Below are 27548 nucleotides of genomic sequence, written 5' to 3' on the forward strand. Positions count from 1 at the left end.
ACTATTTGATACTACACAGGTTGATTCAAAAAATACATAAGCATTGGGCTTAAGCTTGTATTTATGTAATTAAATTATACAGAATAACCAACTTCTGCTTTTTCTGTGTCTTCTTCCAGATACAAGATCTGTATCTCTATTTTTGAGGCTCATTATGTCTTTTTTTCTCCTTGCCTCTGATTTTTCATTCCTTATAAAGATGTCAGTCCTCCTCTAAAAGGATAAGAGTGACAGCCTCTGTAACATTCTTACTACATTTGCAAGTAATATCTTCCTGCCATTGTCTTTGTAGCTGCTCACATTTCTATTTCTTTCGGGACACCAGTAAAACTCTCCTTTTCCATAGTGATCATAAAAGCATCAGTTGTGTTGGAACTACAGCCTATTAGCCTAAAAATACTAATACATTATTTACCTGTAAATTTGCACCCACCTGTCTGTAAGGATACCTGTCTTATGTCCTACACATCTGTTGTAAGCTGTTTGGGTTTACATCTTTCTTTATTTTTTTCCCCTGGATTTCTACTGTGTCTACCATACAGCAGACAGTAGCTATTAGCCATCTCCAAGACTCCTAAGCACCTCAGTACAACAATAAATACCAAATATATAAGGCTATAATAAAAAGGGCCTTACATACCCTGAAGGTAACAAAAAAGAAAACCAATACCCCAGGACTACCAGTACCAGTTACAAAACAAATCACTGACAATAAATGCATAAAATAAAACACTGATATTCTAGGCTCAGTTCACCTAAAAGATACAAGACAGCAAAGCCCAGAGTTTATGTTTTTATACATTTTCCAGTATATAACACATTATTATAACCAACAGTTGTTGAGCTGAGTTGAACTTGTATCAGAATGTAACAGATGTATATAACCAGACAAAACCTTGAGATTAATAATCATCTTTCTGACCACTTAACCCAAGCTATAGACCAGCATGTAACTGCAGGCTACATTCAAATACATAAAACATTAACTACACAAAACTAGCTTAGACATTTCATGCAAATGTACATGTACTGAATGATAGCTCTGAATAAGAAAACCTTAAAATTCAGTTGTAGGTCAAAAGCCTTGCTCTGAAAGAAGATTAAAAGAGCCTGTATGTATTACAGCCCTCTCTCTTACATAAACTAGAACATTTGAAGTCACATTAAAATGTTAGAGGGCACCTATACTTTATGTTAATCTAAATAATCAGAATTCTACTGCAATTTTCCTGATGCCAGTGGGCCCATCATGTTACATTGCTTTTTGCCTATTCTTGTATTTTGTCCTGCAATGTAATATGTGCTCCCCACACAACCTGAAACTCTACTGGACAACAGCAGACACAGATTTAAAACAGAAATCAGGGCAAATGGCGTAACAAATTCTTTGAGGCCAGCAGTGAACATACCAAGCCAATCATAATTTTTCAAATTCACATACAGTAGGCAGAGAGAGGCTAAAAGTATTAAAAATTTCCAACAGAAGTAGACTTATAAAAACAGGAAGTAATGCACCTTTAAAGCACTGTAAACCAAATAGTATGGAAGAGCAGGCATCTACTTTACTGCATACAGAGAATACCTTTGTCATTGAGCTTCATTATTTAAGTTAGCTTCAGACCAATCAGACTAAACCAGTGAAAACAAACAGTGCAGTGATAACAGATTCATTATGGTTTATCCTACATTTATGATTCCTGGAAGTATCAATGTAAGGGTCAATTTTCTGCACAATTATTTTACTTAACTGAGAATACTCTACTAAAGAAAATTATCTCCTAAAAAACCAGGTGGTCTACGTCTGAGCTGAAGAATATAAATTTGAGGAGCAATGAACACAGAGGTATTATTTAGCTTTCTCTGAGGTTAAGTTCAGAGGACTGGAGCTCCCAAAATAGATACTTTCTAATAGTCCACAAATTTAATTCCTGGTATTTGTAACTTAAAATAGTGCTACTTGTCAATATTTTGTTGAAAGTTCCTACCTGTAATAAACATTATGAAATGGATCAGTTTGGATTTATGAAATTCTAGGAAAACTTTCAGACTAAACTACAGCAGTAAATACTATTCAGGTGCAAAACTTGCACTGATCCCTTCCTACTCAATCAGTTCAAATATGATTTAAATTATATAATCCTCTGTCCTGTTGTAAGTTTATTCAAGCCTCAGGGCTCATGCATTCCACTAGGCAAATTCTTGTAAAAGCATCAGGTTTTGTAACCCTTGAAAAGAATACAAAGCACAGGCAGTTATGGAGACCAAAAATAGAAAAAAATATTTTTTAAATTCACTTCTGATGTGATCGTATACAGCACCTGCATAGATACTGTAATTTCTTGAAGGGCAGCATCAGCCTCATCCTGCTTCGTTTTGAGTAAAATACTTTGTTCTCCAGCTTTTCTGTTCAGTTCATCTACCAGGGCTTTAGCTTCATTCAGCTTTGAAACACCTGCCTATAAAAGTTTATAAGAAGCAGTTATTTAGGAATGAATTTTTAACAGGTTTAAATGAAGGCTGGTTACAAAATTACAAATAGTATGTACAAGCTAAGAATAATGTAGAGTAATATTCTTAATTTTAAAATTTTTTTTCACATTCTCTCAATATTATTTATATTTTCTGAGTATTATTTAACCCAAAAATTAGATTTGAAACTTCCAGACGTGTCACTGTGAGATCTATCACTACATCAAAAAGCTGAAAACAAATTCCCCGAATAACAAACTTTTAATGGAAAAGCAACTAGTACATAATCTTTTTCTCATCAATTCAAGAGCATTTCAATTAACTGATATCGATTCCATATAATTCTATCTTCTATAAAAGCAAATCTACAAAAATTAAACAAATTGAAACAAACTAGATCATCCTATTTCTACATATTTGTACATTCTCTAAAGAACATAGATGTACATAAAACAAAGCCTCAGTTATGCTTAACTATTTCCTTTATTTAAACTTTCTAAATTATTTACTCCATGGTAATCAGATAATAGGATCATTTCAAGACACATTTGAAAAAAATATTACCTGGAAGATGTTTTCATTTAGGATACACATCTCTCATTTTCATGTAAATGATTACTTTTATTTAACCAGAGCATTTAACAAGTAAATTAATGTTTTTCACAAACAAACCACAGCTACCTTCTAAATAAATAAAAAAGCAATTACTATCATTACAAATGTAAAACTTCTTGAATAGCTTATTACAGTGATGTAAAAATATTGGCAGGTGGAATAAAAACAGTGTAGAATACAAGGCAAGGAAGTAATTTGGTTTTGACAGATGCTTTAAGAAGAAATATAGCTTTGCAAGTCTGATTTCAGAATAGCAGTAAGGGTCACTGAGAAAAGGAGCTGAAAGGGAAGGGAGAAGGGTAAAGACAAAAGTTACATGTCCTAAAGGATCATACAGATCTTTCCAGAAATATAATGGGGGGAGTGGGGAGCAAAGGAAGTATGACTGGAAAGATAACAAATGGGTTTCAAAAATAAGCATGTTATGCATACAGAACAGGGATAAAGCGACATCTGTGGGATGAACTGCATTTGGTCTAGAACTGTGTAAAGGTTTGATGTGTGGGAAATTAATTCAAAATCAATTCCAAAATACAAAATGAGAGAAAATCACAACAAAGGGAACCTTGGCCAAAGCTACACAAGAGCACCATGAGGTTAAAGATGACTTGTACTAGGAGGATGCAAGAATCACACAAAATAGAAAGTTGCTGTAGAGATATAAAGAAAGGGATGGGATACGGAGCTCCATGGGGAAAATTTATACAAGCACAGGCAGGACTTAAATTGATGGAAAGATGATGGGTTTGTTTTCAACACAATTCCAACACATATGGGTGAGAAAACTTAAAGAGCTTTCAAGTATTTTTTACTCTTCCAAGAAAACATACCCAGTCTGATACATTCTTGAGGAAAAATTTTAACAAAAACCAAGAAACCACTCTTCAGTCTTTGAGGCATTTGAACAGAGATGTGCATTAAGATCCATGCTCTTCCTCTTCTGAAACCACAGCATGAGCATATGCCAACAGAGCACAACCCACACAACCACGATAGTAGCTACAGCCCATTAATACACAAGACATGTCCAAATGTGAGAGCATTTTGAAAAGCTGTATGTTTAAAATGTTTTAAATACATACCTGCAAGTGGTTTTGCCTTTTTATCAGCTCTCTTCTTTTACTGTTATTGATGGTACTGTATATATGAAGGAACGTCATATACCTGCTAGGTGTTGTTCCATACATTTTACATGATTCATGGATTGCCAGAAATGACTTCAGAAAATCAGAATCACCTGTACAACATAATTTGTTACACAGTTAATAATACACTCATTCTTATCTCACATTAAAATAACTAAGAGCAAGCAACAGATTATTGTTTTTGAGATATGAATTAAGGACATTCAAAATATCACAAAGAATACACTTTTTTCAAAGTACTCTCAGGGAAACAACATGTAATTGCAGTTGAAATACGTATCGCTCAGAAAGTAATATACTGAAATTGTTTTAAAGCTGTAAAATATTCCATTGATGTTTGGAAAAGCAGACAAAATCAATTGCAGATTACTGAAGACTAATCATAAATGCAACTTCATTTCCACAGAAATTGAATTTGAAAATACATGGAGTTTTTTTGGAAAGGAAGTCCAAGTGCTTTCATCTTCTCCTTTGCCTCTGATGATAGGTAGACTAAAAGGTTTTCCTGAACATTCTAGGTCATTCCGTTTGTTAAACAGTTTCTCAAAAGAAGCCCAAAGATACTTTAAAATAAATTGTATTACCCTGCAAAAGAAAAAATTGCTAAAATATATCTCCATATAAATGAACGCCTTTAATAAGTACTGAGGTATAGATTCAGTACCATGACCTAGGATAAAGATGGATGGTAGCAAGAACACTAAATCCTAAGTTTAGCCATCATTCTGATGAGCCAGAATGCCTATTAAAAAGCAATACAAAACAAGAAACCCCAAGAGAACCACTTATCATTTCATACTCTGTTGGCTCCATGACTTCTAAGTGTTACTTAGACTAATGCTTTATAACGAGTGCCTAAAATTAGTATTATGCAAATGAGTGCTGGCACTGGTCTCCAAGATTATGTTTGACGTTATTTTTAAAATGGTTAAATTTGAAGTTTTATTATAAAAACAAAATATACTGAAAAAGCAGCCTTACAAGAAATTAAAGTTATCTGAGATAAAGAATTATTAAAGTAAAACGAACAGGTCTAGGACGAGAATAATGAAAACACATAGACTGGAAAGTAGAAAAACTCTCAAAACATCAAATTTTGAGGTTGTGAAATAACATCCATACAGAAGGAAGACATAGAATGAAACAAAACAAGATGCAGCTTAATCAGTTTATAAAATTGAATATACACAGTGATTGCTTGTTACAGAAGAGACTGCGTTTGATGAGCCAGGATATATGTTCCAGACTAATGTTCCCTTCCACAAAATGCCTGCCACATGAACAGTACTGAATTCTATGAATATGCTGCCAAAAACATACCTAAAGTACCCAACAGAGGACTGAGTAAATGTTTAATAATAACTAATAATAACTAATGGGTCCACTAAATATTACCTGAATGCTTTTTCTTATGTTCCTTATGTGCTTTTCCATTCTCTTCTTGTTGATTTGAATCATACAGTAGCATTTCAGGGATCTAGAAAAATGAACATGATTTTTGTACACAAATTATAACCAACAAAAATTTGAGCTAAAATTGAAAAAAAAAAACCCAACTTTAATCTAGTTTTTCTTTTGAAAAGACTGACTATGACAGCATTATTCAGAATAAGGTATTTACAGAATATTTACAGCATTAAAGGGATCAAGTCTGCCTTTTCCTGTAACTGTTGTCTCAAGCAGAGGAGATTTTGCTGGCTGTAAGAAAGAGCAACTAAGCCTCAGAGGACTCTTACAGTAATACAAATGCCAAAGATGTAAAAAGATACAAAACTCAACAGGAAATCAGACAGTCTTAAGTACAATGCTAAAAATAAACAGAGTATATTCAAAAGTTCTGGCATACAACTAAATGATGATTCAACTTTAAAGAAAAAAAAGCCCTACTGAAGTGCAAGTGAAAATGCTCTCTGAAAAGCACTTTTTTTTAACTGTGGACAGAGCTGGTCCAAACATTTTTGCCAAAAAGAACTTTCAGTACAACCTGTCATGAAACTGAGGCACAATGGCAAGTTGAGGAGCCCCAATAACCCAGGCAGAAATGGACACTCTATGCCAGCTGCTCCCATGGCTCTCCCAGAAGAGTGACCAACTCCCCGGTCCAGGTGTGAAACCCATCATAATGAGTCAATGGGAGAGGCCAGAGTACCTTACAGACTAGGCTGAGGGGGCTACTGCATAGGAGGCTTGGGACACATTATGGGATGCAGTGGAAGAGCATTTCAGATTGCATGAGACTTACTATGGGTTGGTGAGGCACCTGCTGCAGTTGGGTGACAGAGGGACTAGAAGGTCAAGGCCAACTGCCTGAGAGACTATGGCGTCTGGCAGTCAAATACGACCCAGCTGCATGTGTCTGTGTCTGTGTGTGTTTACATGTATGCATATGTGCCTGCACAGGACACAATGGGGAGATCCTAGATCCAAGGCCAGCTACTGGATGGGCTGGACGTCTAAGCCCAGTTACTGGAAGGATCCACTCTACGTGTGTGCATGTGTGTACACAGTGAGGCAGTCTGTACCAGCAGCTGCAGTGGGGCTGTGGCTTCAGAAGCTTGTACATCCAGACACCAGCAACTGGGTAGGCTGGGAGATCCAGAGGCACCTACCAGAGGGGTTGCGTGTGTATGTCCAGCTAGTAGAGGGATCCACATTAGGCACTTGCACCTATTTCCCACTAATGGACCTTCATTGTGATCACTCAGAGAAGGGAACAGGACGATGCCAATGGTGCTGGGTTTTTTTGTGCTGAGGGTTTCGCTTGCATTGTTTTGTGTGGCCAATCACATGTATATACATGTGTTTGTGTGTGTGCCTACTGGGAACACATGCTCAGCTTCACTACCAGGTCAAGTTGGGGCCATGAAGCTGTGGTAGCCTTGCCCCTAGCAGGGTAAGAGATTTGGCAATTCCTTAAAATATAGAAGTAATATATATCTTTCTCAAACTTACACTGTGAACATCCTGAAGTAAGTAGATTTTGATCCTAAAAAGAACACACTGACTCCGTTCCATCAAGAAAAACACTTAAAGATTCAAGAATAATGTAAGGTTTACAGTGCAACCTTAGGGCTATAGCAGCTCATATACACATAGCAAACTTGTTTTTAAACTAGCTGTCAGGCATACCAGTAACAGCAGATATCATCACCATAGTAGACTAACATTTTGCTTGCAGTCTAGTTGTATTTGATCAGAGTCATAGTACGCAGGATTTTGTTCAAGTCAGCTCACAGAAAGAACAAAACATAAGGTCACTGGTAAAATAACAATTAACTGTTCTGCAGAATTTTCTGTCTTTGTAGGACTGCACAAATGGATTAAATAAGCACAGTGACAATTATTCCTTCACAACTTTCAATATTTTGATCATATTTACCAAAGTTATTTTTGGAAATACTCATTTGAACAAGTCACAGTTTTCAATTAATGCAATTTACCTTTTTCATACTGTCATCTGACCAGGTTTCCATCCACAGAACCTGACATTTCTTGTACAGTGCTGGATTACTTTCACAGTTTATTGTGAAATTTAAATTGGTAGAATCCATGATCAAGACAACATGCAGATTTTGTTGGATCCCTAAGAAAATGCAACATATTAAATGTTTAGTAGATAACAATCTGACTACATGATGGTAGATTTATTGCACTGTCCTTCGAATACTGATCACAAGGTAACTTCTGAAAAAAAAAACTATTATACCACATCACACTAGGGCAGGAATGTTTATAGACAGAACTTAAATAAATTTAATATAGTGGATTCTCACTATGTATATTACAGTGTATTTTTTTAAAGTAGAAGACCTGACAGTATTTAAATGGATACCACCAGTTCTCATTCCCATCAACATAGATCAATAGAACCAATTAGAAGTAGTTCCCAGGCCCTTGAGTATCACTGCCAATATCTGTATTCCTTCAGATACATTCTTCTGTTTATTTGTAAACTATTTAATCTTCTTGTTGGTCTAAGGAAGAAACACAAATAATTAAGACACCTATCTGTAAACTTGCTTATGATTACTCAGAATCCAAAGAAATTTGTAGGTATTTTTAACAAATAGAAGAAAACTCTGTTGTAAGATATATAAGCTAAACAAACCAGAAAACAATGGGGAAAAAAAAGCTTTCTTCTTTCTACTTTCAACAGCAGATTTCATAACAGCTTTGTAGAACATTCATGGATGCAAAACTGCAGATAGAAGAATTTTAAGATGAGGGTTGTGTGCCCTCAAATATCACACTCTAATCATTATTCCTGCCTGGTTTTCAATAACTAAATGAAAGTTAAAAATGTAAACAAAAAAAGGACCATATTAGAAATTATTTGTCCATTATTATACCACATTTGTAACCTTGCAATAAATTATAACTTATAATTTTGGCCACGTACGGTATGTGAAATAGTTGAAAATCGGTCCTGTAAATCCATCTTGTGAAGCTTGATCCTTCAGAGGAGATAGCAATGGTTCTAATTCTTCTATTTTATATAGCCCAGGAATTTCTCCTATTTGAAGAATGAATTTAAAATGTCAGATCAAATACATTACAATTCTTCAAATTCCTTTGAAGGATTCCCTTGAATTCTCTGTATAGAGAATTTGAGTATGGCAGTATTCACCTCCATACTCTTGTGAGTATCATCCATGTATTTCATCATTCTTTTCATGATATTATGAAAACAACAAACCAAATTATAGTCATTCCATTTAACTTAATCAGCCTACTTTGTTTATATTACTGAAATATACTGCAAAAACTCATTCAAATTTACCCAAACACAGTGATCCAATACTGCATATAAAAAAAATTAAACCAGACTTTGTCGTACACCAGAAAACAGAAAAACGAAAGAGAGTAGTTATCTAGGCCCTCAGACATAGAGGTTTAACACTGGATGATAAGAATCTGATACTGTAAGGAGACTTGGGTTTGCACCTGAGAGACAGGAAAATCTGGTGGTCTTATCAATCAGCTCTTAAACTACTGCAGTTCTAAAAAACACTAAGTTAGGCTCAGTCCTTCAATTATCATTCTGATTAAGGGACAACACTAGATAACAAAATAAAGTCACTTTTTTAATTTGTTATTATTATTTTTCATCTCATTGCCTCAGAAAAATGGGCTTTGCTGGTGCTCATTCAAGTAAAGGACTTGGTCTATACAGTCTAGTAAAACATTGGGGCACCTCCCAGTTTTGAATTTTATTAGAAAAGGGAAGCTGTAGAGTAGAATGCATTATTATTTTGCTGTTACACTTTTATAAAGAACTCCTTTGTTGTAAGTTACTTAACTTGCAATTTGAGGAACTGAAAGCACCCACACTGTAGGGTAGGTAAAAGGATAATTAAGTGAACTTCAGGTCAGTTTCTCAGGTCCAAGTACTCTAGCCAAAGAAGCTAACTAACAGTTCTGGTATGGACATAAAGTTTGAAAACATAATCTAATTCTTCCTCATTGAGCTAACTCTGCGTGGTAAAAGTGGTACCATAATCTTTTTGGACTTGTCTCACCTGAAGACAGTAAACTGTTGATCATCTCAAGGAATGTGGAATGAACAAACTGATAGTCTTCGAGCAGCAACACCACCTGCTGTGCTTCAATGCCCGCAAGCTCCAACACCTAGAAGCAGGGAAGACATTTAAATCTCAGTATATGGAATATATGTATTGTTCATAAGACAATGATAATCTTTCCTTGATTATATAGTACATACATATTTTCTCCACAACATCTAAACTGTTATATATTTTAAAAAGTTTACTAGGTGATTCAGTTATATGGGATATCAACTATAAAGAACACTCTACCTAGATGTACAGCTTGGTGCATGAAAGAATGAAAAAATAATTAAAACAGACCCTTTCACAGAGTATATTTATGTTCCAGATATGATTCTGTTACAGCGTTGTATTGCTCTTTTTTGTGGGCTTAGCTCTAGAATTTTCTTTAGAGTTGCTGAAGGTAATGGGAAACTCCTGATTAAAGGTTTGCATTTATTTTTAAATAATATGTACATATTCATCAATCACTAAAATTGTACTTGATTCAGCTACTATCCTATTAACTAGCAGACCATAGTAGACAGAGAATATGAAAAGATATACAAAATATTAAAATACATAAATGAAAAAAACCTTTCAAAAATTCAAAATTAGAATTTATGAAGTCCACAACACTCATAAAAACAGATCTGGTATTCAAAAAAGTAGAGTTTCAGGTAATTTTCTAGGTCTCTACCAGGATGGTGAGTACTCGCTGTAGAGCTAATACCAGTGTTATCATGGCAAAAGCCCCAGAGAGGTCTGATGTATCCACCCAGACGGCGCTGGAGGTTTCAGTACAGATGGTAGGTTGCAACATGTGCCCCAACCCCTCGCCTGGTGAGAAGGTAAGTACCTGCACAAGGTGTGCACAGGTTGATGATCTGCTGCACCAGGTGGCTGAGTTGCAGGAGGCAGTTAGAAGGCTGAGTAATATTAATATTAGTAGAACTGATGCAGAGATAGATATGTGGCCCCAGAACCACACTCCTGTAGCAGACAACACTGAGAAGAAGGAGGCACCTTCGACCCTGGTGACTCACAAAAGCAGGGCTCTGCCTCAGCCCCCACCTCCCAGTATCACCACCAACAACAGATTTGTAGCTTTGGCTACTGCAAACACCCACAAGCAAGGTCCACAAGATGCAACTGTACCAGCAGATCAGAGTAGATACCACAAAAAGAAGAGATGAGTGGTCGTAGCGGGTGACTCCCTGTTAAAAGGCACTGAGGCACCCATTTGCCGACCTGACAGGGAGTCACGAGAGGTTTGCTGTCTTGCGGGAGCCAAGATCTGAGACATCACTGAGAGGGTGCCACAGCTTGTCAAAACACTGATTACTATACTCTGCTACGCTTCCAGGTGGGCATAAATGATGCTGCAAGCCAGAGTCTGGGCAGAACTAAGCAAGACTATAAAGCTTTTGGAAAGCTAGTGAAAAATATTGGTGCCCAAGTTACCTTCTCCTCCATACTAACTGCTGGAGAAAAATGGGCGACTAGAAATAGGCAAATAATACAAATCAACTCCTGGCTACATGGCTGGTGTCACCATGAGGGTTTTGGCTTTTACGACAACGGGATGTTCTTTAACAACCATAAGCTGCTAGGGAGGGATGGATTCCCCCGTCTGGAATGGGCAAGAGAATCTTTGGCAGCAGGCTGGCAAACTTGGTGAGGAGGGCTTTAAACTGAGGAACTTGGGGGGAGGGGGACAAACCGGTAATGCTAATGCCACCACACACAATGGGGGAATAAAACAGGACAACCTGAGCAGTGATTAAGGTGCCGTAGCAGACTCATGCAATGGCAACCAGGAGACAAACCACCTCCAGGGTTTGCATGGCTATCGTGGGTCCTCGTGCACCCCTCCGGGGAAAGCTGTGTGCACAAGCACCTTTCTGAAATGCCTGTACACCAACGCACAGAGCATGGGGAATAATAAGGAGGAACCAGAGGCCTGTGTGCAGTTGCAGGGCCATGATCTGACTGCAATTGCAGAGACATGATCGGGTGGCTCACAGGACTGGAACGTGGTCATGGATGGCCACAGGCTTTTCAGGAAAGACAGACCAGCAAGGCAAGGTGGGGGAGTTGCTCTTTATGTGAGGGAGCAACTGGAATGCATCGAGCTCTGCCTTGGGGTGGAAGGAAAACAAGTTGAGAGCTTGTAAGTAAAAATTAAGGGACAGCCAAATATGGGTGACACTGTTGTGGGCGTTTGCTGCAGGCCAGCTGATCAAGAATAGGAAGCTGATGAAGCCTTCTACAGACAGCTGGAAGTAGCTTCACAATTGCAGGCCCTGGTCCTCATGGGGGACTTCAACCACTCTGATACTTGCTGGAAAAGCAACACATCAAGCCATACACGATCCAGAAGGTTCCTGCCAAGCTACGAGGACAACTTTTTGATACAAGTGGTGGAGGAACCAGCGAGGCGAGATGTGCTGCATGACCTTATTGTAATGAACAAGGAAGGGCTGGTTGAGGATGTGAGAGTTGGGGGTAGCTTTGGCTGCAGTGACCATGAGATGGTTGAGTTCAGGATAGTGTGTGGTAGAAGCAGGGCTACGAGTCAGGTTACAACCTTGGACTTCAAGAGGGCCAGCTTTGGCCTCTTCAAAGACCTGCTTGGAGGAATCCCATGGGCTAGGGCTCTGGAAGGCAGGGGAGTGCAAGAGAGATGGACAGTATTCAAGGACCGCTTCCTCCGAGCTCAAGATGGGTGCACCCCCAGGAGGAATAAGTCAGGCAGAGGAGCCAGGAGACCCGCATGGATGAGCAAAAAGCTTATAGAGAAACTCAAATGAAAGAAGGAGGTTCACAGTATGTAGAAAACGGGAATGGCCGCTTGGGAGGAATATAGGAATGATGTCAGGGTGTGCAGAGATGCGACGAGGAAGACCAAGGCCCACGTGGAATTAAATCTGGCAAGGCATGTCAAAGATAACAAGAAGGGCTTCTTCAAATACATCAGCAGTAAAAGGAAGACTGGGGATACAGTGGACCCACTGCTGAACAAGGAAGGGGCCCTGGTAACACAGGATGCAGAGAAGGCGCAGTTACTGAATGCCGCCTTTGCTTTGGTCTTTACTGCTAAGGCTGGCCCTCAGGCATCTCAGACCGCAGAGAAGAGAGGACAAATTAGGACAAAGGAAGACTGGGTCAGAGATCACTTCTGCAAACTGGATCCTTGCAAATCCATGGGCCCCGATGGGATGCATCCACAAGTGCTGACAGAGCTGGTGGATATTCTTGCAGAGCCACTCTCCATCATCTTTGAAAGGTCGTGGAGGACAGGAGAGGTGCCCGGGGACTGGAGGACAAGCAAATGTCACTCCAGTCTTCAAAAAGGGCAAGAAGGAGGACCTGGGGAACTGTAGGCCAGTCAGCCTCACCTCCATCCCCAGAAAGGTGATAGAGCAGTTCATCCTGGAGGTCATGTCCAGGCATGTAGAGGACAAGAAGGTTATCAGAAGCAATCAACATGGATTCACCAAGGGGAGATCATGCTTGACCAACCTGATAGCCTACTACGATGGTGTGACTGGCTGGCTCGATGAAGGGAGAGCAGTGGATGTTGTCTATCTCGAGTTCAGTAAGGCATTCGACACTGTCTCCCATAGCATCCTCACAGGCAAGCTAAGGAAGTGTGGGTTGGATGAGTGGAGAGTGAGGTGGATTGATAACTGGCTCAACAACAGAACTTAGAGGGTCGTGATCAACAGGGCAGAGTCTGTGCTGGGTCCAGTCCTGTTCAACATATTCATCAATGACGTGGATGAAGGGATACAGTGTAACCTCAGCAAGTTTGACGATGACACCAAGCTGGGAAGAGTGGCTGATACGCCAGAAGGCAGTGCTGCCATCCAGCGAGACCTGGACAGGCTGGATAGCTGGGCCAAGGGGAACCTGATGAAATTGAACAAGAGCAAGTGTAAGCTCCTGCACCTGGGGAGGAACAACCCCAGGCACCAGTACAGGTTGGGGGCTGAACTACTGGACAGTGGCTCTGTTTTGAAGATCCTTGAAGTGCTGGTGGACAGCAAGGTGACCCTGAGCCAGCACTGTGACCTTGTGGCCAAGAAGGCCAACGGTGTCCTGGGTGCATTAAAAAGGAGTGTGGCCAGCAGATCAAGAGAGGTTATTCTCCCCCTCTACTCTGACCTAGTGAGACCACATCTGGAGTACTGTGTCCAGTTCTGGGCCCCCCAGTTCAAGAAAGACAGGGAACTGCTTGAGCAAGTCCAGCGGAGAGATACCAAGATGATCAGGGGACTGGAGCATCTTCCCTTCTGAGGAAAGGCTGAGAGACTTGTGTTTGTTTAGCCTGGACAATAGAAGACTGAGGGGCATTTAATCAATACCTATAAATATCTAAAGGATGGATGTCAGGATGATGGGACTAGGCTTTTTTCATTAGTGCCCAGTGACAGGAAAAGGGGTAATGGGCACAAGTTGGAACACAGGAAGTTCAACCTAAACTTGAGAAAACACTTCTTTCCTGTGAGGGTGCCAGAGCAGGGGAACAGGCTGCCTGGAGAGGTTGTGGAATCTCCTTCCCTGGAGACATTCAAAATCCACCTGGACGCATTCCTGTGCCCCCTGCTCTAGGTGTGCCTGCTCAAGCAGGGGATTAGACAAGATGATCTCCAGAGGTCCCTTCCAACCCCTACCATTCGGTGATTCTGTGATTCTGTAATTACTATAAAAAACAGTATGCACATCTAAACACTGAGAACTTCCAAAAATCTACTTTTTTCAGTTAGACCACTGACATTTTGCTTTTCTTAAAATATCTCTTTGCACAAAACTTTTATGTCTTTCAAACTTCCCATGTTTTTTTTAAATACACACCTACAACACTACAAAATGGAAGACACCGAGTGACTTACATATTTAAGATCATTTCTGAACTGCTTCAGCTCATAGCCTCTGGAAATTTTGGGAGTAATCAGAACAGCTCCATGCATGTGACTAACTAAAGAGGTAACTGTCCGACGACCTACACCACTCCGTCCTGCTAAAAGAAGTGATCCTCCAGGGAAACTTAGTACTCTGTCCACTTTAGACATATAACTGAGGACTTCTTGGAACAGTAAAATCTCTACCTCTTTTTTGTCTTGCCCATAATGAATAATACCCTATTAAAAAAGGAAAAAAAAAGAAATGCATTCATTAATAATAAATAAAAGCAGTAAGATACGAAAGCATCCAACATTTAAAAGCTTAGAAAAGAAGGACTTGAAAGCTTAAGGAGACCATGTTGGGATTCATTACAAATAAATTATTTATGTGACAGAGTTTAAATACCTTGTATACCCTTTACCAGTTATGAACAGATCATATTACCCCAGCACCAGGATACCCTGGAAGTCTTTGATATATTGGAACAGAAATCTATAACTGAAAATTAAATAATGGACCAGAACAAAGTCTGAGCTGTACCTCTGGCTACAGATTAATTAATATTGGCGTAACTTAGAAGAGTGTTTTAGGCAGCTAATTGCTGCATAATTGCAGATTATGGAATTTCCTAGCAAAACACACATGATAACCAACCGTAAGATTAAATTCTGGCCTTGTTATACTTAATAAAACCTCCTCTTTGAAGCCCAATGTAATTGCGTAGTCAGAAAAAAAACCCAAACTCTCTAATTACCGAGGCTATTCAACTTCATCATTTCTCATATAGTCCGTTGGTCAGAAGTTTGCAATTAAGGAGAAGGAGTAGTTTCCCATCTACAAGAACAGTCCATCAAACACTACTAATAGGGGGGGATGACCTCAGAAGCTCTCATCCTGCAAATCAGTCAGCCTAGCAGAGTTAACATGTTTGCATTTCCTTACTAAGCTCATTTTTTGTACTTTACTTTCTAAAAGTGTGCCAAATCTCCTAACAATTTGTATTTCTTCAAATAAAAATTACATAGCAAATTACGAATTCAGAAAGTAAACATTTAATAAAACACTTTAGTACTCAAACAATACACTAACATATACACACATCAATGTTTCTCAAAATGTTGTTCATCAAACTGTTGTAAATCACCAGCAAACGTTACTGATGCCCTTTTGTTAAAATAGCCTTGCTCCAACATACTTCCTCCTGCCTGCCACACAGCATCACAGACCTTCCCTCAATTGACCAAATGCAAAAGATGATTCCTCAAACAAGTAGCAGATCCCACCCTAAACCTGGTGTTCACATGTTACTTCCTGTAAAAAACAGAATAATTATTGTGAATCCTTGCTCTGTATATTCTTTAACTTTGTCTTACCTTTTGAATAATATCTTTCAGATCTGTTGAGTTTAGTCTGCCAAGTGGCCTCCCATGTGGTGGTAGTGCCTGTCCTGGTGTCACGAATGCCTCTTGACAAGCTCCCCAAGTTACATAGAAGATATCTGTGAAAGTATAAGGAAACATTTGAAAGTTTGGGTACTCAGTGACTTGCTATGTGGCTTGATCAGACTGATTTGATTAGGCAGTTCCTAAACAAGTATTTCATATTTGTGATGTATGCCTCAAATTGTTTACCTGCCATATTGTCCAGAACATCTGAGCCCCAGTCACCTTGAAACACTTTCATCAAAATATTATCAAATACGTGGAGTTCCTTCATGGCAACAATTTTGTCACGGAACAAACGACATGCTTCGTAAGCAACAATTTCCAATACATAGTCTACAGTTTGTATCGATGAGCCTACAAAATTTAAGGAGACATTTAACTTTATATATTTATAATAAATTTTACATTTCTCAAATTTTCCATTTCAAAATACAAGAATGAAAACGAGTAAGTGAAATTACATACCAGTAGGAGCGCATCAGTAAGGAAGAAATAAGAGAAAAAGTAAACATTATGAAGTGCTTTTTAATAGTATCTTTATGGATCATTATAAGATAAAATGAAACATATTCTATTAAAACAAGTTCTCCAGTTTAATGCCAGCATTCTAATGAAAATTAATAAGGTTTGGCACACAAAGAAAAATCAAAAGACAAAATTCCAGGCAATGAAAACAAAAGAAGCCAGAAGGCTGTTTTAAAGGGGAAGAGAAAGGCTGATAAACACTAAAACATACCAAAACAGTCTGTATCATAAAATGCCACTGGAGAATACTAAGCTTCAATATTCTTCAAAAAAGTCAGAAGGAAGGTGAGATGAGTAAATGACATGCCATATTGCTCACAACTGAAAAAGCATATGGTCATGTCACCTTCAAATAGAATGGAGTCCTTAAACAGGCTGAGATTACCCATTCATTGACTGTCAGTGTCGTTTCTCTGACCTCATTCAAGCTACATTTATACCTTCTGACGATCCCAGAAAATAAATGGAATATGAGCATAACATTCTTATCACTTTTATCCTCTTTAAGCAACCCTTTATGTAACCCTTTAATTAATATAAGAGCTAAAATACAATAAGGAGTAATTGCTCTTGATCTAGTAATAATAGCAATCAAAGGCAAAGATGATATTGGGAAGAAGCCTATACTGTTTATTTCAAAAAGCACACAAAATTGAATGCCTTTCCAAATTTATATATTTCCAAAGTTAAGGAAAGAAGAACTTTGAGACTAGACTCTAATTATCATGCATTAGCAAATTGGGGGAATATTTAAGCTTTTAAATAGATATTTGTAAACTTTTATACAGATAAGATAATTTTCTAGATCTTTCACATGTATAAACATGGTTCCATTCTTCTTTTGCCTATTAGGTCATAGATTATGTTGTTTCAGTTGTAGTTCCCCAGTCACCTCACCAGGTTTATACAAGCAGATATAAAAAGAGAATTGTGAGAGGCAAGCCTCTGGGAATCCAGAAAACAAGACATACGCTCAAAAGAACCCCAGCCCAAACCCCTCCAAAAAAAGGAAAAAAATGGTGGGCAGTAGGGACTACACTTCAAGTTCCCATGGTAGAGAACGCAATCACAACCTACTAATTTCCCTTAATCTTTAAATAGCTCACACGCATATTTTAAAATATCATTGAGTGTTTTAAACTTGTTTACTATACGTTATGGAATGAACTGCTAGGCATTTTTTTCCCCTCTACTGAGTTACAGAGAGCTCACGGTTCAGAAAGAGCACCATAGGTGAATCATTTGCACGTGAAGTCAACACAAAGGCTGACATCAATAATAATTTAGGCCATTTTAGAACTACTTTATAAATTAAAAACAAATAAAGGACTTACCACCTGTTAAATCATATCTGAATAAACCAAGAACCCACTGAGTAAGAATACATGGTGTAAACAGGTAATGACTGTGATCATCAACTGTGAATTTTGCTCGTACCTAAAAACAGAACAGGGTGGGGAAGGGGAAGTGATGTTTTAAACTGCAAAGCATTTCGAAGTATAGCTTTATATTTTTCTAAAATACCAGTTACATTAGCTTTCTATTAGTACTATATATTTAGATAGTTTATTAATGCACTCATTCGGGGTTTTTTTTAAAGCACAGAGATGATTTGTTTAAGTCTCGTTTTCTGAGCACAAAAGATTTTCTCATAATTAGAACCTTTCTTCTGTACCATTTTTGATGCAATCAACAACAGCATCTGTCACCTAGGACTGTTAGTGTATTATTATTAGACAAAATACATTTTTTAAAGCTGTATCAAATAAAAAATGCAAAGGAAATACAAAAGTGTAATAAAGAGCTACCTATATCAGTAACATTTAGTCACTACAAAAGACTTAGAGAAATAATAACTCTTATCACAAAAAGGATATTTGAATTTACAACACTATCTTTAATTCAAAGAATAACTCCCTTCATCAGTTATTTGGTCCTTGTGTGATGAGATTTAAACTCAGATTTCTTAGAATACATTGATCATATCATATGAAACTCCTGCTAACTGATGCATGCTAGCCAGTGACTATACCTGCATTCCAGTCATAAAGATCGGTTTTGTATCATGGTTCTGTCTAGATGGAGACAAGCATACATTCTTGGAACATACAGGAAACACATCCCCACAGTGTCTACCCCAGTAAAGCTATATATATGATTAAGAAGAGCAAGTACTTAAGTGCTTTGCTAGGTAGAGGTCCAAAAAATGTTAAGTGGGAGGATAAAAAGAACTTGAGTGTCTAAGCATCTATTTTTAACTGTATAAAATTTTAATAGATAGTCCTTGATGTGTGTAAGGGACTCCACTCTCATATGTCTCTTCTCTATTCATAATAGCATCCATAACATTTGAGCACGTAAGAATCTTTAAAGTACACTGTCTCCTCATACGTAAGTAGGAAAACACTACTATCAACCTTTTATATATCAGGAACTGAAAGTATAGATGGGTTAAGACGCTTGCCAAAAATCATACAATAAATCTGTGGGGAAGCAAGAGCACTTACTACATACTTACTCAGTTTCCCTCTAGTACCTAGGATTCTCTGCAAATAAGTAGCTTTAAAATTTATATCAACATGATGAAAAAGATATAAACTTAGATTTTATCACTGACAACCCTTTTTATTTTCTTGTTAATAACAAAAGCTAATTCTTTTTCAAAAAAAAATTGTGAAATCTCCATCTCCTTGAAAAAAGAGATTAAATTTCCATACCTGTTCATATACTTGAACCATAGATCCTGCTAGCTGATGTATTTTTGGTAAAGAACCCCAAACAGGGTGATTCTTTAGGGTTTTCTGTAATACAGGTTCCAAGTAGGCACTATAAATTGCTTGCAGTTGGTCTCTTTCTGGATAGCTACAAAGGAAAAAAAGAAAAAAGTAATCATTATGAATTCATTGTTATCACTGTTAATTTTCTTTATTAAAATGATTCAAAGTTATGTACACAATTACTGAGAAATTTCAATGAATAGCATCTCCATCTAGCAGCTAAGTAAAATTGTTTTATTGCAATAGGCCACACTCAGAAATTTTCTACATACATCTGTAAATGTGTTCAAACTTAAAAACGAACTTCTTTTCAATTTATCTAATTCTGTAATCAAATAGCACCTTAATGTAAAGCTGCAGAAAGCAGTTTACTGAAAGCAAAATCTCCCAATAGGAAACATATTTCAAACACTTCGCTATCAACAGCTAGCTACAGCTTGCTCCTCAGCTGGTTTCCAGTGCCAAGAGCCACCAAACAGCACCAAATCTGAAGATCCCAAACTGTTAGAAAAGATGAAAGACTGGAACAGCCACATCTTCATAACGACTAAATTCAGCTACAGAGGCTGAATGTGAGTTCTGAAAGTCAAACTAATTTCCAAATACTTACTCAATTGCACAGAGACGAACAATAGAAGTAAATCTGGAGGTAAGTTTATGTTTTCCTAATGTTCCTCCAGCAGACATGGAAGCCACAATCTGGATGTTTTCTAAACCAACCCATTCCAGATTTTCATCATAAAATCCGTGATACGTAAGAACCTTTAATAATTAAACAAATATTGTATTAAAAGAAAGCCAACAGAGTATCTTACCCAAAAATTAAAAAAACATAGCGAGAAGTATTCCGTTATTACTGTTCTCTTAATCGCCAGAGGTGTACTAATCCTCTCAGTTTGGTGTCAGCTGCAAACTTGCTGAGGGTACATTCTGCCCCATTGTCCAGATAATTCATGAAAATGTCGAACAGGTACTGGCCTCCAACTAGACTTTATGCCACTGATCACCACCCTCTGGGCCTGGCTGTTGAGCCAGTTTTCAACCCACCTCACTATCTGCTTATCCAGCCCATACATCAACAGCTTTTCTGTGAGGATCTTTTGGGAGACAGCATCAATGGCCTTAGTGGAGACCAGGTAGATTATATCATACAATGAATCATAAAATCATTAACGTTGGAAAAGACCTCTAGGATCATCAAGTCCAACCGTAAACCCAGCACTGCCAAGTCCACCACTAAACCACGTCCCCGAGCACCATATCTACATATCTTTTAAATACCTCCAGGGATGGTGACTCAACCACCTCCCTGAGCAGCCTGTTCCAATGCTTGACAACCCTTTCGGTGAAGAAATTTTTCCTAATATCCAGTCTAAACCTCCCCTGGTGCATTGTGAGGCCATTTCCTCTAGTCTTATCATTCGTTACCTGGGAGAAGAGACCAACACCCACCTCACTACCACCTCCTCTTGGGGAGTTGTAGAGAGTGGTAAGGTCTCCCCTCAGCCTCCTCTTCTCCAGGCTAAACAATCTTCATCCACTCCTCATAAGACCTACTCTCCAGACCCTTTACCAGTTTCATTGCCCTTCTTTGGACACGCTCCAGCACCTCAGTGTCCTTCTTGTACTGAGGGGCCCAAAACTAAACACAGTATTTGAGGTGCAGCCTCACCAGTGCCCAGTACAGAGGCACAATCATTTCCCTAGTCCTTCTGGCCACACTATTCCACTATTCCTGCTGATAGAAGCCAGGATGCTGTTGGCCTTCTTGGCCACCTGAGCACGCTGCTGGCTCATGTTCAGCCAGCTGTCAACCAACACCCCCAGGTCCTTTTCCACCCGGCAACTCTCCAGCCACTCCTCCTCAAGCCTGTAGCTTCGCATGGGGTTGTTGTGACTGAAGTGTAGGACCCAGCACTTGGCCTTGCTGAATCTCATACAAAAAAATCCATATCCACTCCTCTCCCTTTGTCCACCAGGTCTGTCATTTCATCATAGAATTCTATCAAGTTTGTCAAGCTTGACTTGCTTTTGGCTGACTACTTCTAATGATTTTCCTATCACTCATATGCCTACTGAGTTATAACTCACTGAGGCGAGCACTGTCTTTATTTACTTATGCATATAGGTCAAACAAAAATGGTATCTCATTTCTGGCAGGCACCTACATATTCTATCAAATTACAAACAAAACTAATGTCAATACAGATGCAGGATGTTAACTCTGAAAATAATGAATGTGGTTATTTACTACATACACTAAACTATTTCCAGTACACTTAAGTCTCTTGATAAATAACATAAGTCTTCACCTGCTGTAGAAAAGCCACAAGAGTGCTTGTTCCCCATTTATCAGGCTTGGGTAGATTGATATCCTTTAAGTACAGAACAAGCCTTTCACAGTCCTTTGGTCTGTATACTCGCCCAGCGTTTGTACTGATTACAATGCAAGTTTGACTCAATTTTTGTAGAAGATGTTCAGAGGTAGTTTGTGCACTGCAGTGAATGGTAGCAATCTGAGTAGATCGGAGTTGAGAAAATGCATAATGAAGCAGCATCCTAAAAAAGCAAATGTGTACATACAAATACGCATAAGTAATACATAAATGCATTAAAATACTCTGTATCCAAAGATATTGTATAGTTTTTTAAATAAAATGCATATACTACATACTGTATTAATGTAATAGGTGATGCATGAAGTTTGCTGAGTTAAACATTCTTGCCTTTATAATTGTAATATTTTCTATTCAAAAATTTCAATAAAAGTATAGTATACAGCTACCCAAAATAAATACCTAGCCTAAACACCTTGTATATATTGATCCAACCCATCTAAATAAGGAACCTAAAATAGGCAACAGAATGAGCTAAATTCAGTTGCCTGCACACAGGCATCTAGTGCCTCTTGAGATGAGGCTTGATTCTTCATGGTCCTTTCAGCTGTTGCTTCATGACAGCACAAGTTTTCCAAAGGTCCTGTTTCATATTTAAAAGCCTCATTCAGTTGTCTTAGACACATAGTGGCAGCCTGAACTTTCCCTGTACATCTTCATAAGAATTTACCTATTTGCCACTACAGGTTTGTTTCATTAGTAACCTAAACAAGTGATATTCTAGCACAAAGTCATATGATAAAACCATTTGTGCTGGTTTTGGCTGGGATAGAGTTAATTTTCTTCACAGTAGCTACTATGGGGCTATGTTTTTGGATTTGTGCTGAAAACTGTATTGATAACACAGAGATGTTTTAGTTACCACTGAGCAGTGCTTACGCAGAGTCAAGGCCTTTTCTGCTCCTCAACCCACCCCACCAGTGAGTGGGCTGGGGGTGCACAAGGAGCTGGGAGGGGACACAGCTGGGACAGCTGACCCCAACTGACCAAAGGGGTAACACATACATACCATATGATGTCATGCTCAGCATATAAAGCTGGGGGAAGAAGAAGGAAGGGTGGGGGACATTTGAAGTGATGGTATTTGTTTTCCAAAGTAACCATTACTCGTGATGGAGCCCTGCTTTCCTGGAGATGGCTGAACACCTGCCTGCCCATGGGAAGGAGTGAATGAATTCCTTGTTTTGCTTTGCTTGTGTGTGCAGCTTTTGATTTACCTGTTAAACTGTCTTTATCTCAACCCACAAGTTTTCTCACCTTTACTGTCACAATTCTCTCCCCATCCCACTGAGGGGGATGGGGCAAGCAGCTGTGTGGTGCTTAGCTGCCAGCTGGGGTTAAACCACAACACCATTAGAACAAAATATTACAAATTTTGTCAAATAGCTAGAATTATATTTTGATTAAAACAGGAAACACTTTCTACCCCTTTCCACATCCTTCAGGACCAACAAGAAGAAATGGCTGCTTATTGTCCAACCAGGGTCTGAAGTAATCTAAACCTCTCTGCATGTCAGGTGTTTGTATGACAGGAAGTGTTTGGAGATTCCTGAAGTCATCAGCTGTTATATTTTCAGGTTTTTTCAGCTGATATAGCATTAGCTGTCCAGTGTCAGAGTCATAATATGTGTCCAGGGGCTTCCTCGGGTCTGGTGGAGATTCTTGTGCCCAACTGAAGATCTTACAAAAAAAAAAAAAAAAAAAAGCTTCTGTTCAATCCATACCCCTAATGACAAGATTTACAATTTCAAGTTAATCTAAAGAATGTTCAAAAAATATTTCTGTAAAATCAAACATTTCATTCTTTGATTTGATAATTTCAAGACTGCCTTTGAAAATTCAGTCACGTTATGCATATGGTTTATGACTAGGTCCTTAACTAAATAGTAACATATTACTCTTCCACATATTACTTTTTCATAATATAAAGAACATAAAATAAACTGAATTTCGTAAAGCTTTATATAAACTTTCTTCATATTAGGCAACATACGTAATAATCATAAGAACAAGATAACGCCTTCACGTGCATCAGTAGCTAATTCCAGAAGCTGAGCCTAAACCTTTACCATCTGCCCTCTATGAATGTTATACCTCCAGGCTCTCTGTTAGAAGGAACTATTTCCTTCTCTCTAACACAAAACTCAAGTGTGATTGTGGAGATAACTATCTACAGTGACAGCCTTCTGTAGACACTAGGGACCAAGTATACCCACATAGTTTTCCAACACTACTCCCTAGTCCTTTTGCCCTCAATTATCTACACAAAGATGGAACCATACCCAGCACATACAATACATAAACTCAAAACAATGGTGCAACAAGCCTCCACATTATTATTTCAAGCATTCTGATCAGAAAAAAAAAACCACAAAAATTAACCTGTATTACATATACATAATATATATATATATATATGGTCTGCTATAATGGGTCCTTGTATAAACCAGTATGTACAGAGGTCATTCTGTATCTCTTGGTGTAGCACCAAGATTGCCCTCTGGGCTGGATGCACTTAGCAGCATATCAGTGACATATGAAATGTTCCTTTTCCTCTGAGCTATTTCCCTATAGACAAGACAGATTGCAAACAAATTAGAGCACAAATATGCTATTATTGTAAAACTGCATTGTCAGAAGACAGAAAATCACTACTCCTACATATACTAAGAAATTTTTAATAACTTGCTGTAAAAGATTGTTACCTCTTTTGCAAATTCTTGGCGTGATTTCATGTTCAGATTGCCACCAAGACCCCGTAACAAGTTAATAATAAACTGTCCACGATCAGTACACCCATGAAGATGAGACAGTCCGTTCATCACAGTTCCAACTAAACTTGTTTCTATCACAGAGTCATTCTGTAAATTACAAGTTGTAGTAAATTTAAATATATTCCTAAAAATAAATGTGATGTATTGCTAGCAGACTATTACTCATTGCTCTTTGACATTTCCACAAATGATGAAAGTTCTCAACACTGGTCTTGTTCTGAAAAATTCACTTGACGTGAAAATATTTTTACGCATTGATTTCGAAGTATTAATTCCAGACTATATATTGATGTCATTTAGGATAGGCATCAGAACTTTCCTTACAGATTGTGAGAATCTATAAGAAATCAACATAACTGTATCCTGGAAATCTTTCTCATGAATGGGTTCTATATGGGCTTTGTTCTTTAGCATCAGAGGCAATCTGCAGCCCCAGGATCAGTGTCATGGTTTTTCCTCTGTATCCACCTGAAGATACTTTAAAAGTCTAAAAACCTCCGTTGGTGAAAGAAGTAAGAGAGGAAATAATATTAAAAACACAACAGGACCATATGTGTTCCCCATGGGGAGGTAATGCAGGCATCCCAAATACTAGCTTAGTGGCCACAGCAGTGGGGATTTCTCCTAAATGATGTTTTGTGCAACGTAAGACACTTGTTCAACACAAATGCAAGTCCTTCAGAAGAAGGGGAGGCAGGGAAGCATCCAAACTACTTCAGAAAAACATTGCGTATGCAGAACAATTGTCTTGCTGTATGTCCCAAAATCACAGAACCCAGATAATGTACAAGGTTTTGGACTATCTTTTGTAATTCTGTTATTACATATTACCTTTTGTCTATTGAAACATCTTTCAGTTATGGTTTTGAGTTGAATCCTAAAGAGCTAAACTTATATACTTAAATCCAAGGCAGATTAGTAGGAGCTGTGAAAAATTAGCATTCTGAACAATCAGACTACTTTTTTAGATATGCACCTATCATTTTCTTAGGTGTCCAGCATTACGTTTCTCCCAACCTATTACAAGCTCCCGTCTAGACTGTGCAAATTTTCAAATTTTAGCTTTTTTTTTTTGTTATAGTCAGTAACTTAAATTTAGAAAAAAAAATGTCTTCACTTCTTCATTTTTTAGTTTAGACATTCAGATCTTTCAGGTCTTTGAAGACGTATAAAAAATGTCTGGTATAGATAATTAAAGACAGATACTAAGTTTCACTGAAATGCATGGCTTTAACTAGTTAAAATAATGTCTCAAAACTTTAAATACAGCAAGCGATTCTCTTCTGAAAACTGATTACAATGGTTCCATTATTAATCTTATGAAGAAAAGAACAATCAAAAAAGCACTGATCTTTTTTTACTTAAAATTTAAAAGCTAATATGAATGATCTCTTCACTGTTAAACTAGATAAATGTATCATCCTAACAGAAACTGAAAATTGATTAAGTATTCAGTTACTAACCTTCTTCACAACCCAGTTTAAAGCTTTTTCAAAATAGTCCCCAATCCAATTTTCAAGGTTATATCTGCATTCTTCCGGCTGACTTCTCAGCCAAGACTTTATCAGAGAATTAAGATCTGTATCTTCATCACTAAGTCAAAGCAAAGCAAAACAAGATTCAAAAAAATAAAGGCATCCACATCTTCATATAGACCAGTTCAAGGGGAAGAAAAAAATTCTAGGAAAAGTTCAGGCAAGGACTTTAACAAGAATTTCTAACCAATATTTGGGCTTTCTAAGGGTCACACACAAACAAAGAATCCACCATGTCTCTTTCAAAGTCTGAGATATATTAGCCAAAAGATTATAACAGGACAGCATAGAAGGCACATGCAACCTAAAGCAAACTCCCCCAGTGATCTGCTTCATAAAGTGTAAGCAAGTAATTAAATCACCACATCCACTTCAGACTATCTTTCAAGAAAAGTAGGTATATTTGCTTACTTTAAATGTTTGTAATACTCCTGTGACTTACCTCAGAAAGATCATTCCCATTCGAGATATTGTAGCAGGAGAGGCACAGCTAAGGTCATGAGTTTCAAATATAAAGTTGACATTTGAGCCAAATTGAATTCTTTCTCCACTGGGCATAGTCAACAATCTGTTGTCATCCAAAACGGAATTCAAAGATTCAATCCATTCTGGATCAATATCACCATCACAAATTATCCAGGAAGTAATATCTATTTCCATACACAAAAACACCAAACCCAAGAAAAACATTAAAAGAATATCACCCCTTGTTATTTTAACACCATTTATTACTCTTCCTTCATTGTAACTTACACTCTGTAATGATATTTATATGTTTTTATCCTCTGATATCTATTTTTGCTTTCTCATCACAGAATTTGTACAGTACATATTAGTGTTCTGTTGTCTATGATTATCACCAGAAGTTTTTCTTACCTTATGCTATGCACAAATAATAACATAATATCAAAATGTAACTCAAATTATTTCAGTAGTTAGAGCATAATGATGTTTAACTCCCTAACAAACATACCTCCGGGTTCTCGCACCACTTGTCGAGCACTATTTGTAAGCACGCCATCAGACCATTCTCTGGTATCCATGTCAATATGGCCTAGCAACTGATGTCGAGGCATAGCTTTGGGATTCATCGTATACTGTTTCACTACTTTGCCAGTTTTACCAAGTGCTGTCTTCAACATCCGCCAAAGTGTTGATTTACCTGCACCACTTGGACCTACAATAACTACACCCATTCTTTGACGTAGTTGTTCATATAATTCCAAAGCCTTCTTGATCTAGATAATAAAAGAGATAATGGCTATGTGAAGTTCTAAAGCTAAATCAACCATATTCTTTTTTAATGTTTTTCCAATTCACTTTAGATGCAGTCACTTACTTTCTATATTTTTTTTAAACCATAGGTATTTGCAGAAGTAATTTAAATTATGATACTAAAGAATATCAAAA

The 27548-nt window shown here is 37.8% G+C and overlaps 1 protein-coding gene across 3 annotated transcripts in view; it reads right to left on the reverse strand.

Annotated features, from left to right (window-relative positions):
* Positions 1–27548, reverse strand: part of DYNC2H1 (dynein cytoplasmic 2 heavy chain 1) — a 192917-nt gene that overhangs the window by 126295 nt on the left and 39074 nt on the right. For all 3 annotated transcript variants that reach the window (XM_064441295.1, XM_064441296.1, XM_064441297.1), the window contains exons 38-55: positions 27112–27376; positions 26581–26788; positions 26067–26196; positions 24535–24690; positions 23256–23509; positions 21746–21992; positions 20044–20195; positions 19374–19518; positions 17991–18093; positions 16318–16485; positions 16060–16184; positions 14674–14922; positions 9749–9857; positions 8629–8742; positions 7670–7812; positions 5625–5706; positions 4167–4321; positions 2319–2456 (exon numbers count right to left, since the gene is read on the reverse strand). In XM_064441295.1, the coding sequence (XP_064297365.1) occupies positions 2319–2456; positions 4167–4321; positions 5625–5706; positions 7670–7812; positions 8629–8742; positions 9749–9857; positions 14674–14922; positions 16060–16184; positions 16318–16485; positions 17991–18093; positions 19374–19518; positions 20044–20195; positions 21746–21992; positions 23256–23509; positions 24535–24690; positions 26067–26196; positions 26581–26788; positions 27112–27376 (2943 nt within the window). The remainder of the gene's footprint in view (positions 1–2318; positions 2457–4166; positions 4322–5624; positions 5707–7669; positions 7813–8628; positions 8743–9748; positions 9858–14673; positions 14923–16059; positions 16185–16317; positions 16486–17990; positions 18094–19373; positions 19519–20043; positions 20196–21745; positions 21993–23255; positions 23510–24534; positions 24691–26066; positions 26197–26580; positions 26789–27111; positions 27377–27548) is intronic.

Source organism: Phalacrocorax carbo, chromosome 1 (assembly GCF_963921805.1).
Source record: "Phalacrocorax carbo chromosome 1, bPhaCar2.1, whole genome shotgun sequence".
NCBI classification, from domain to species: Eukaryota; Metazoa; Chordata; class Aves; order Suliformes; family Phalacrocoracidae; genus Phalacrocorax; species Phalacrocorax carbo.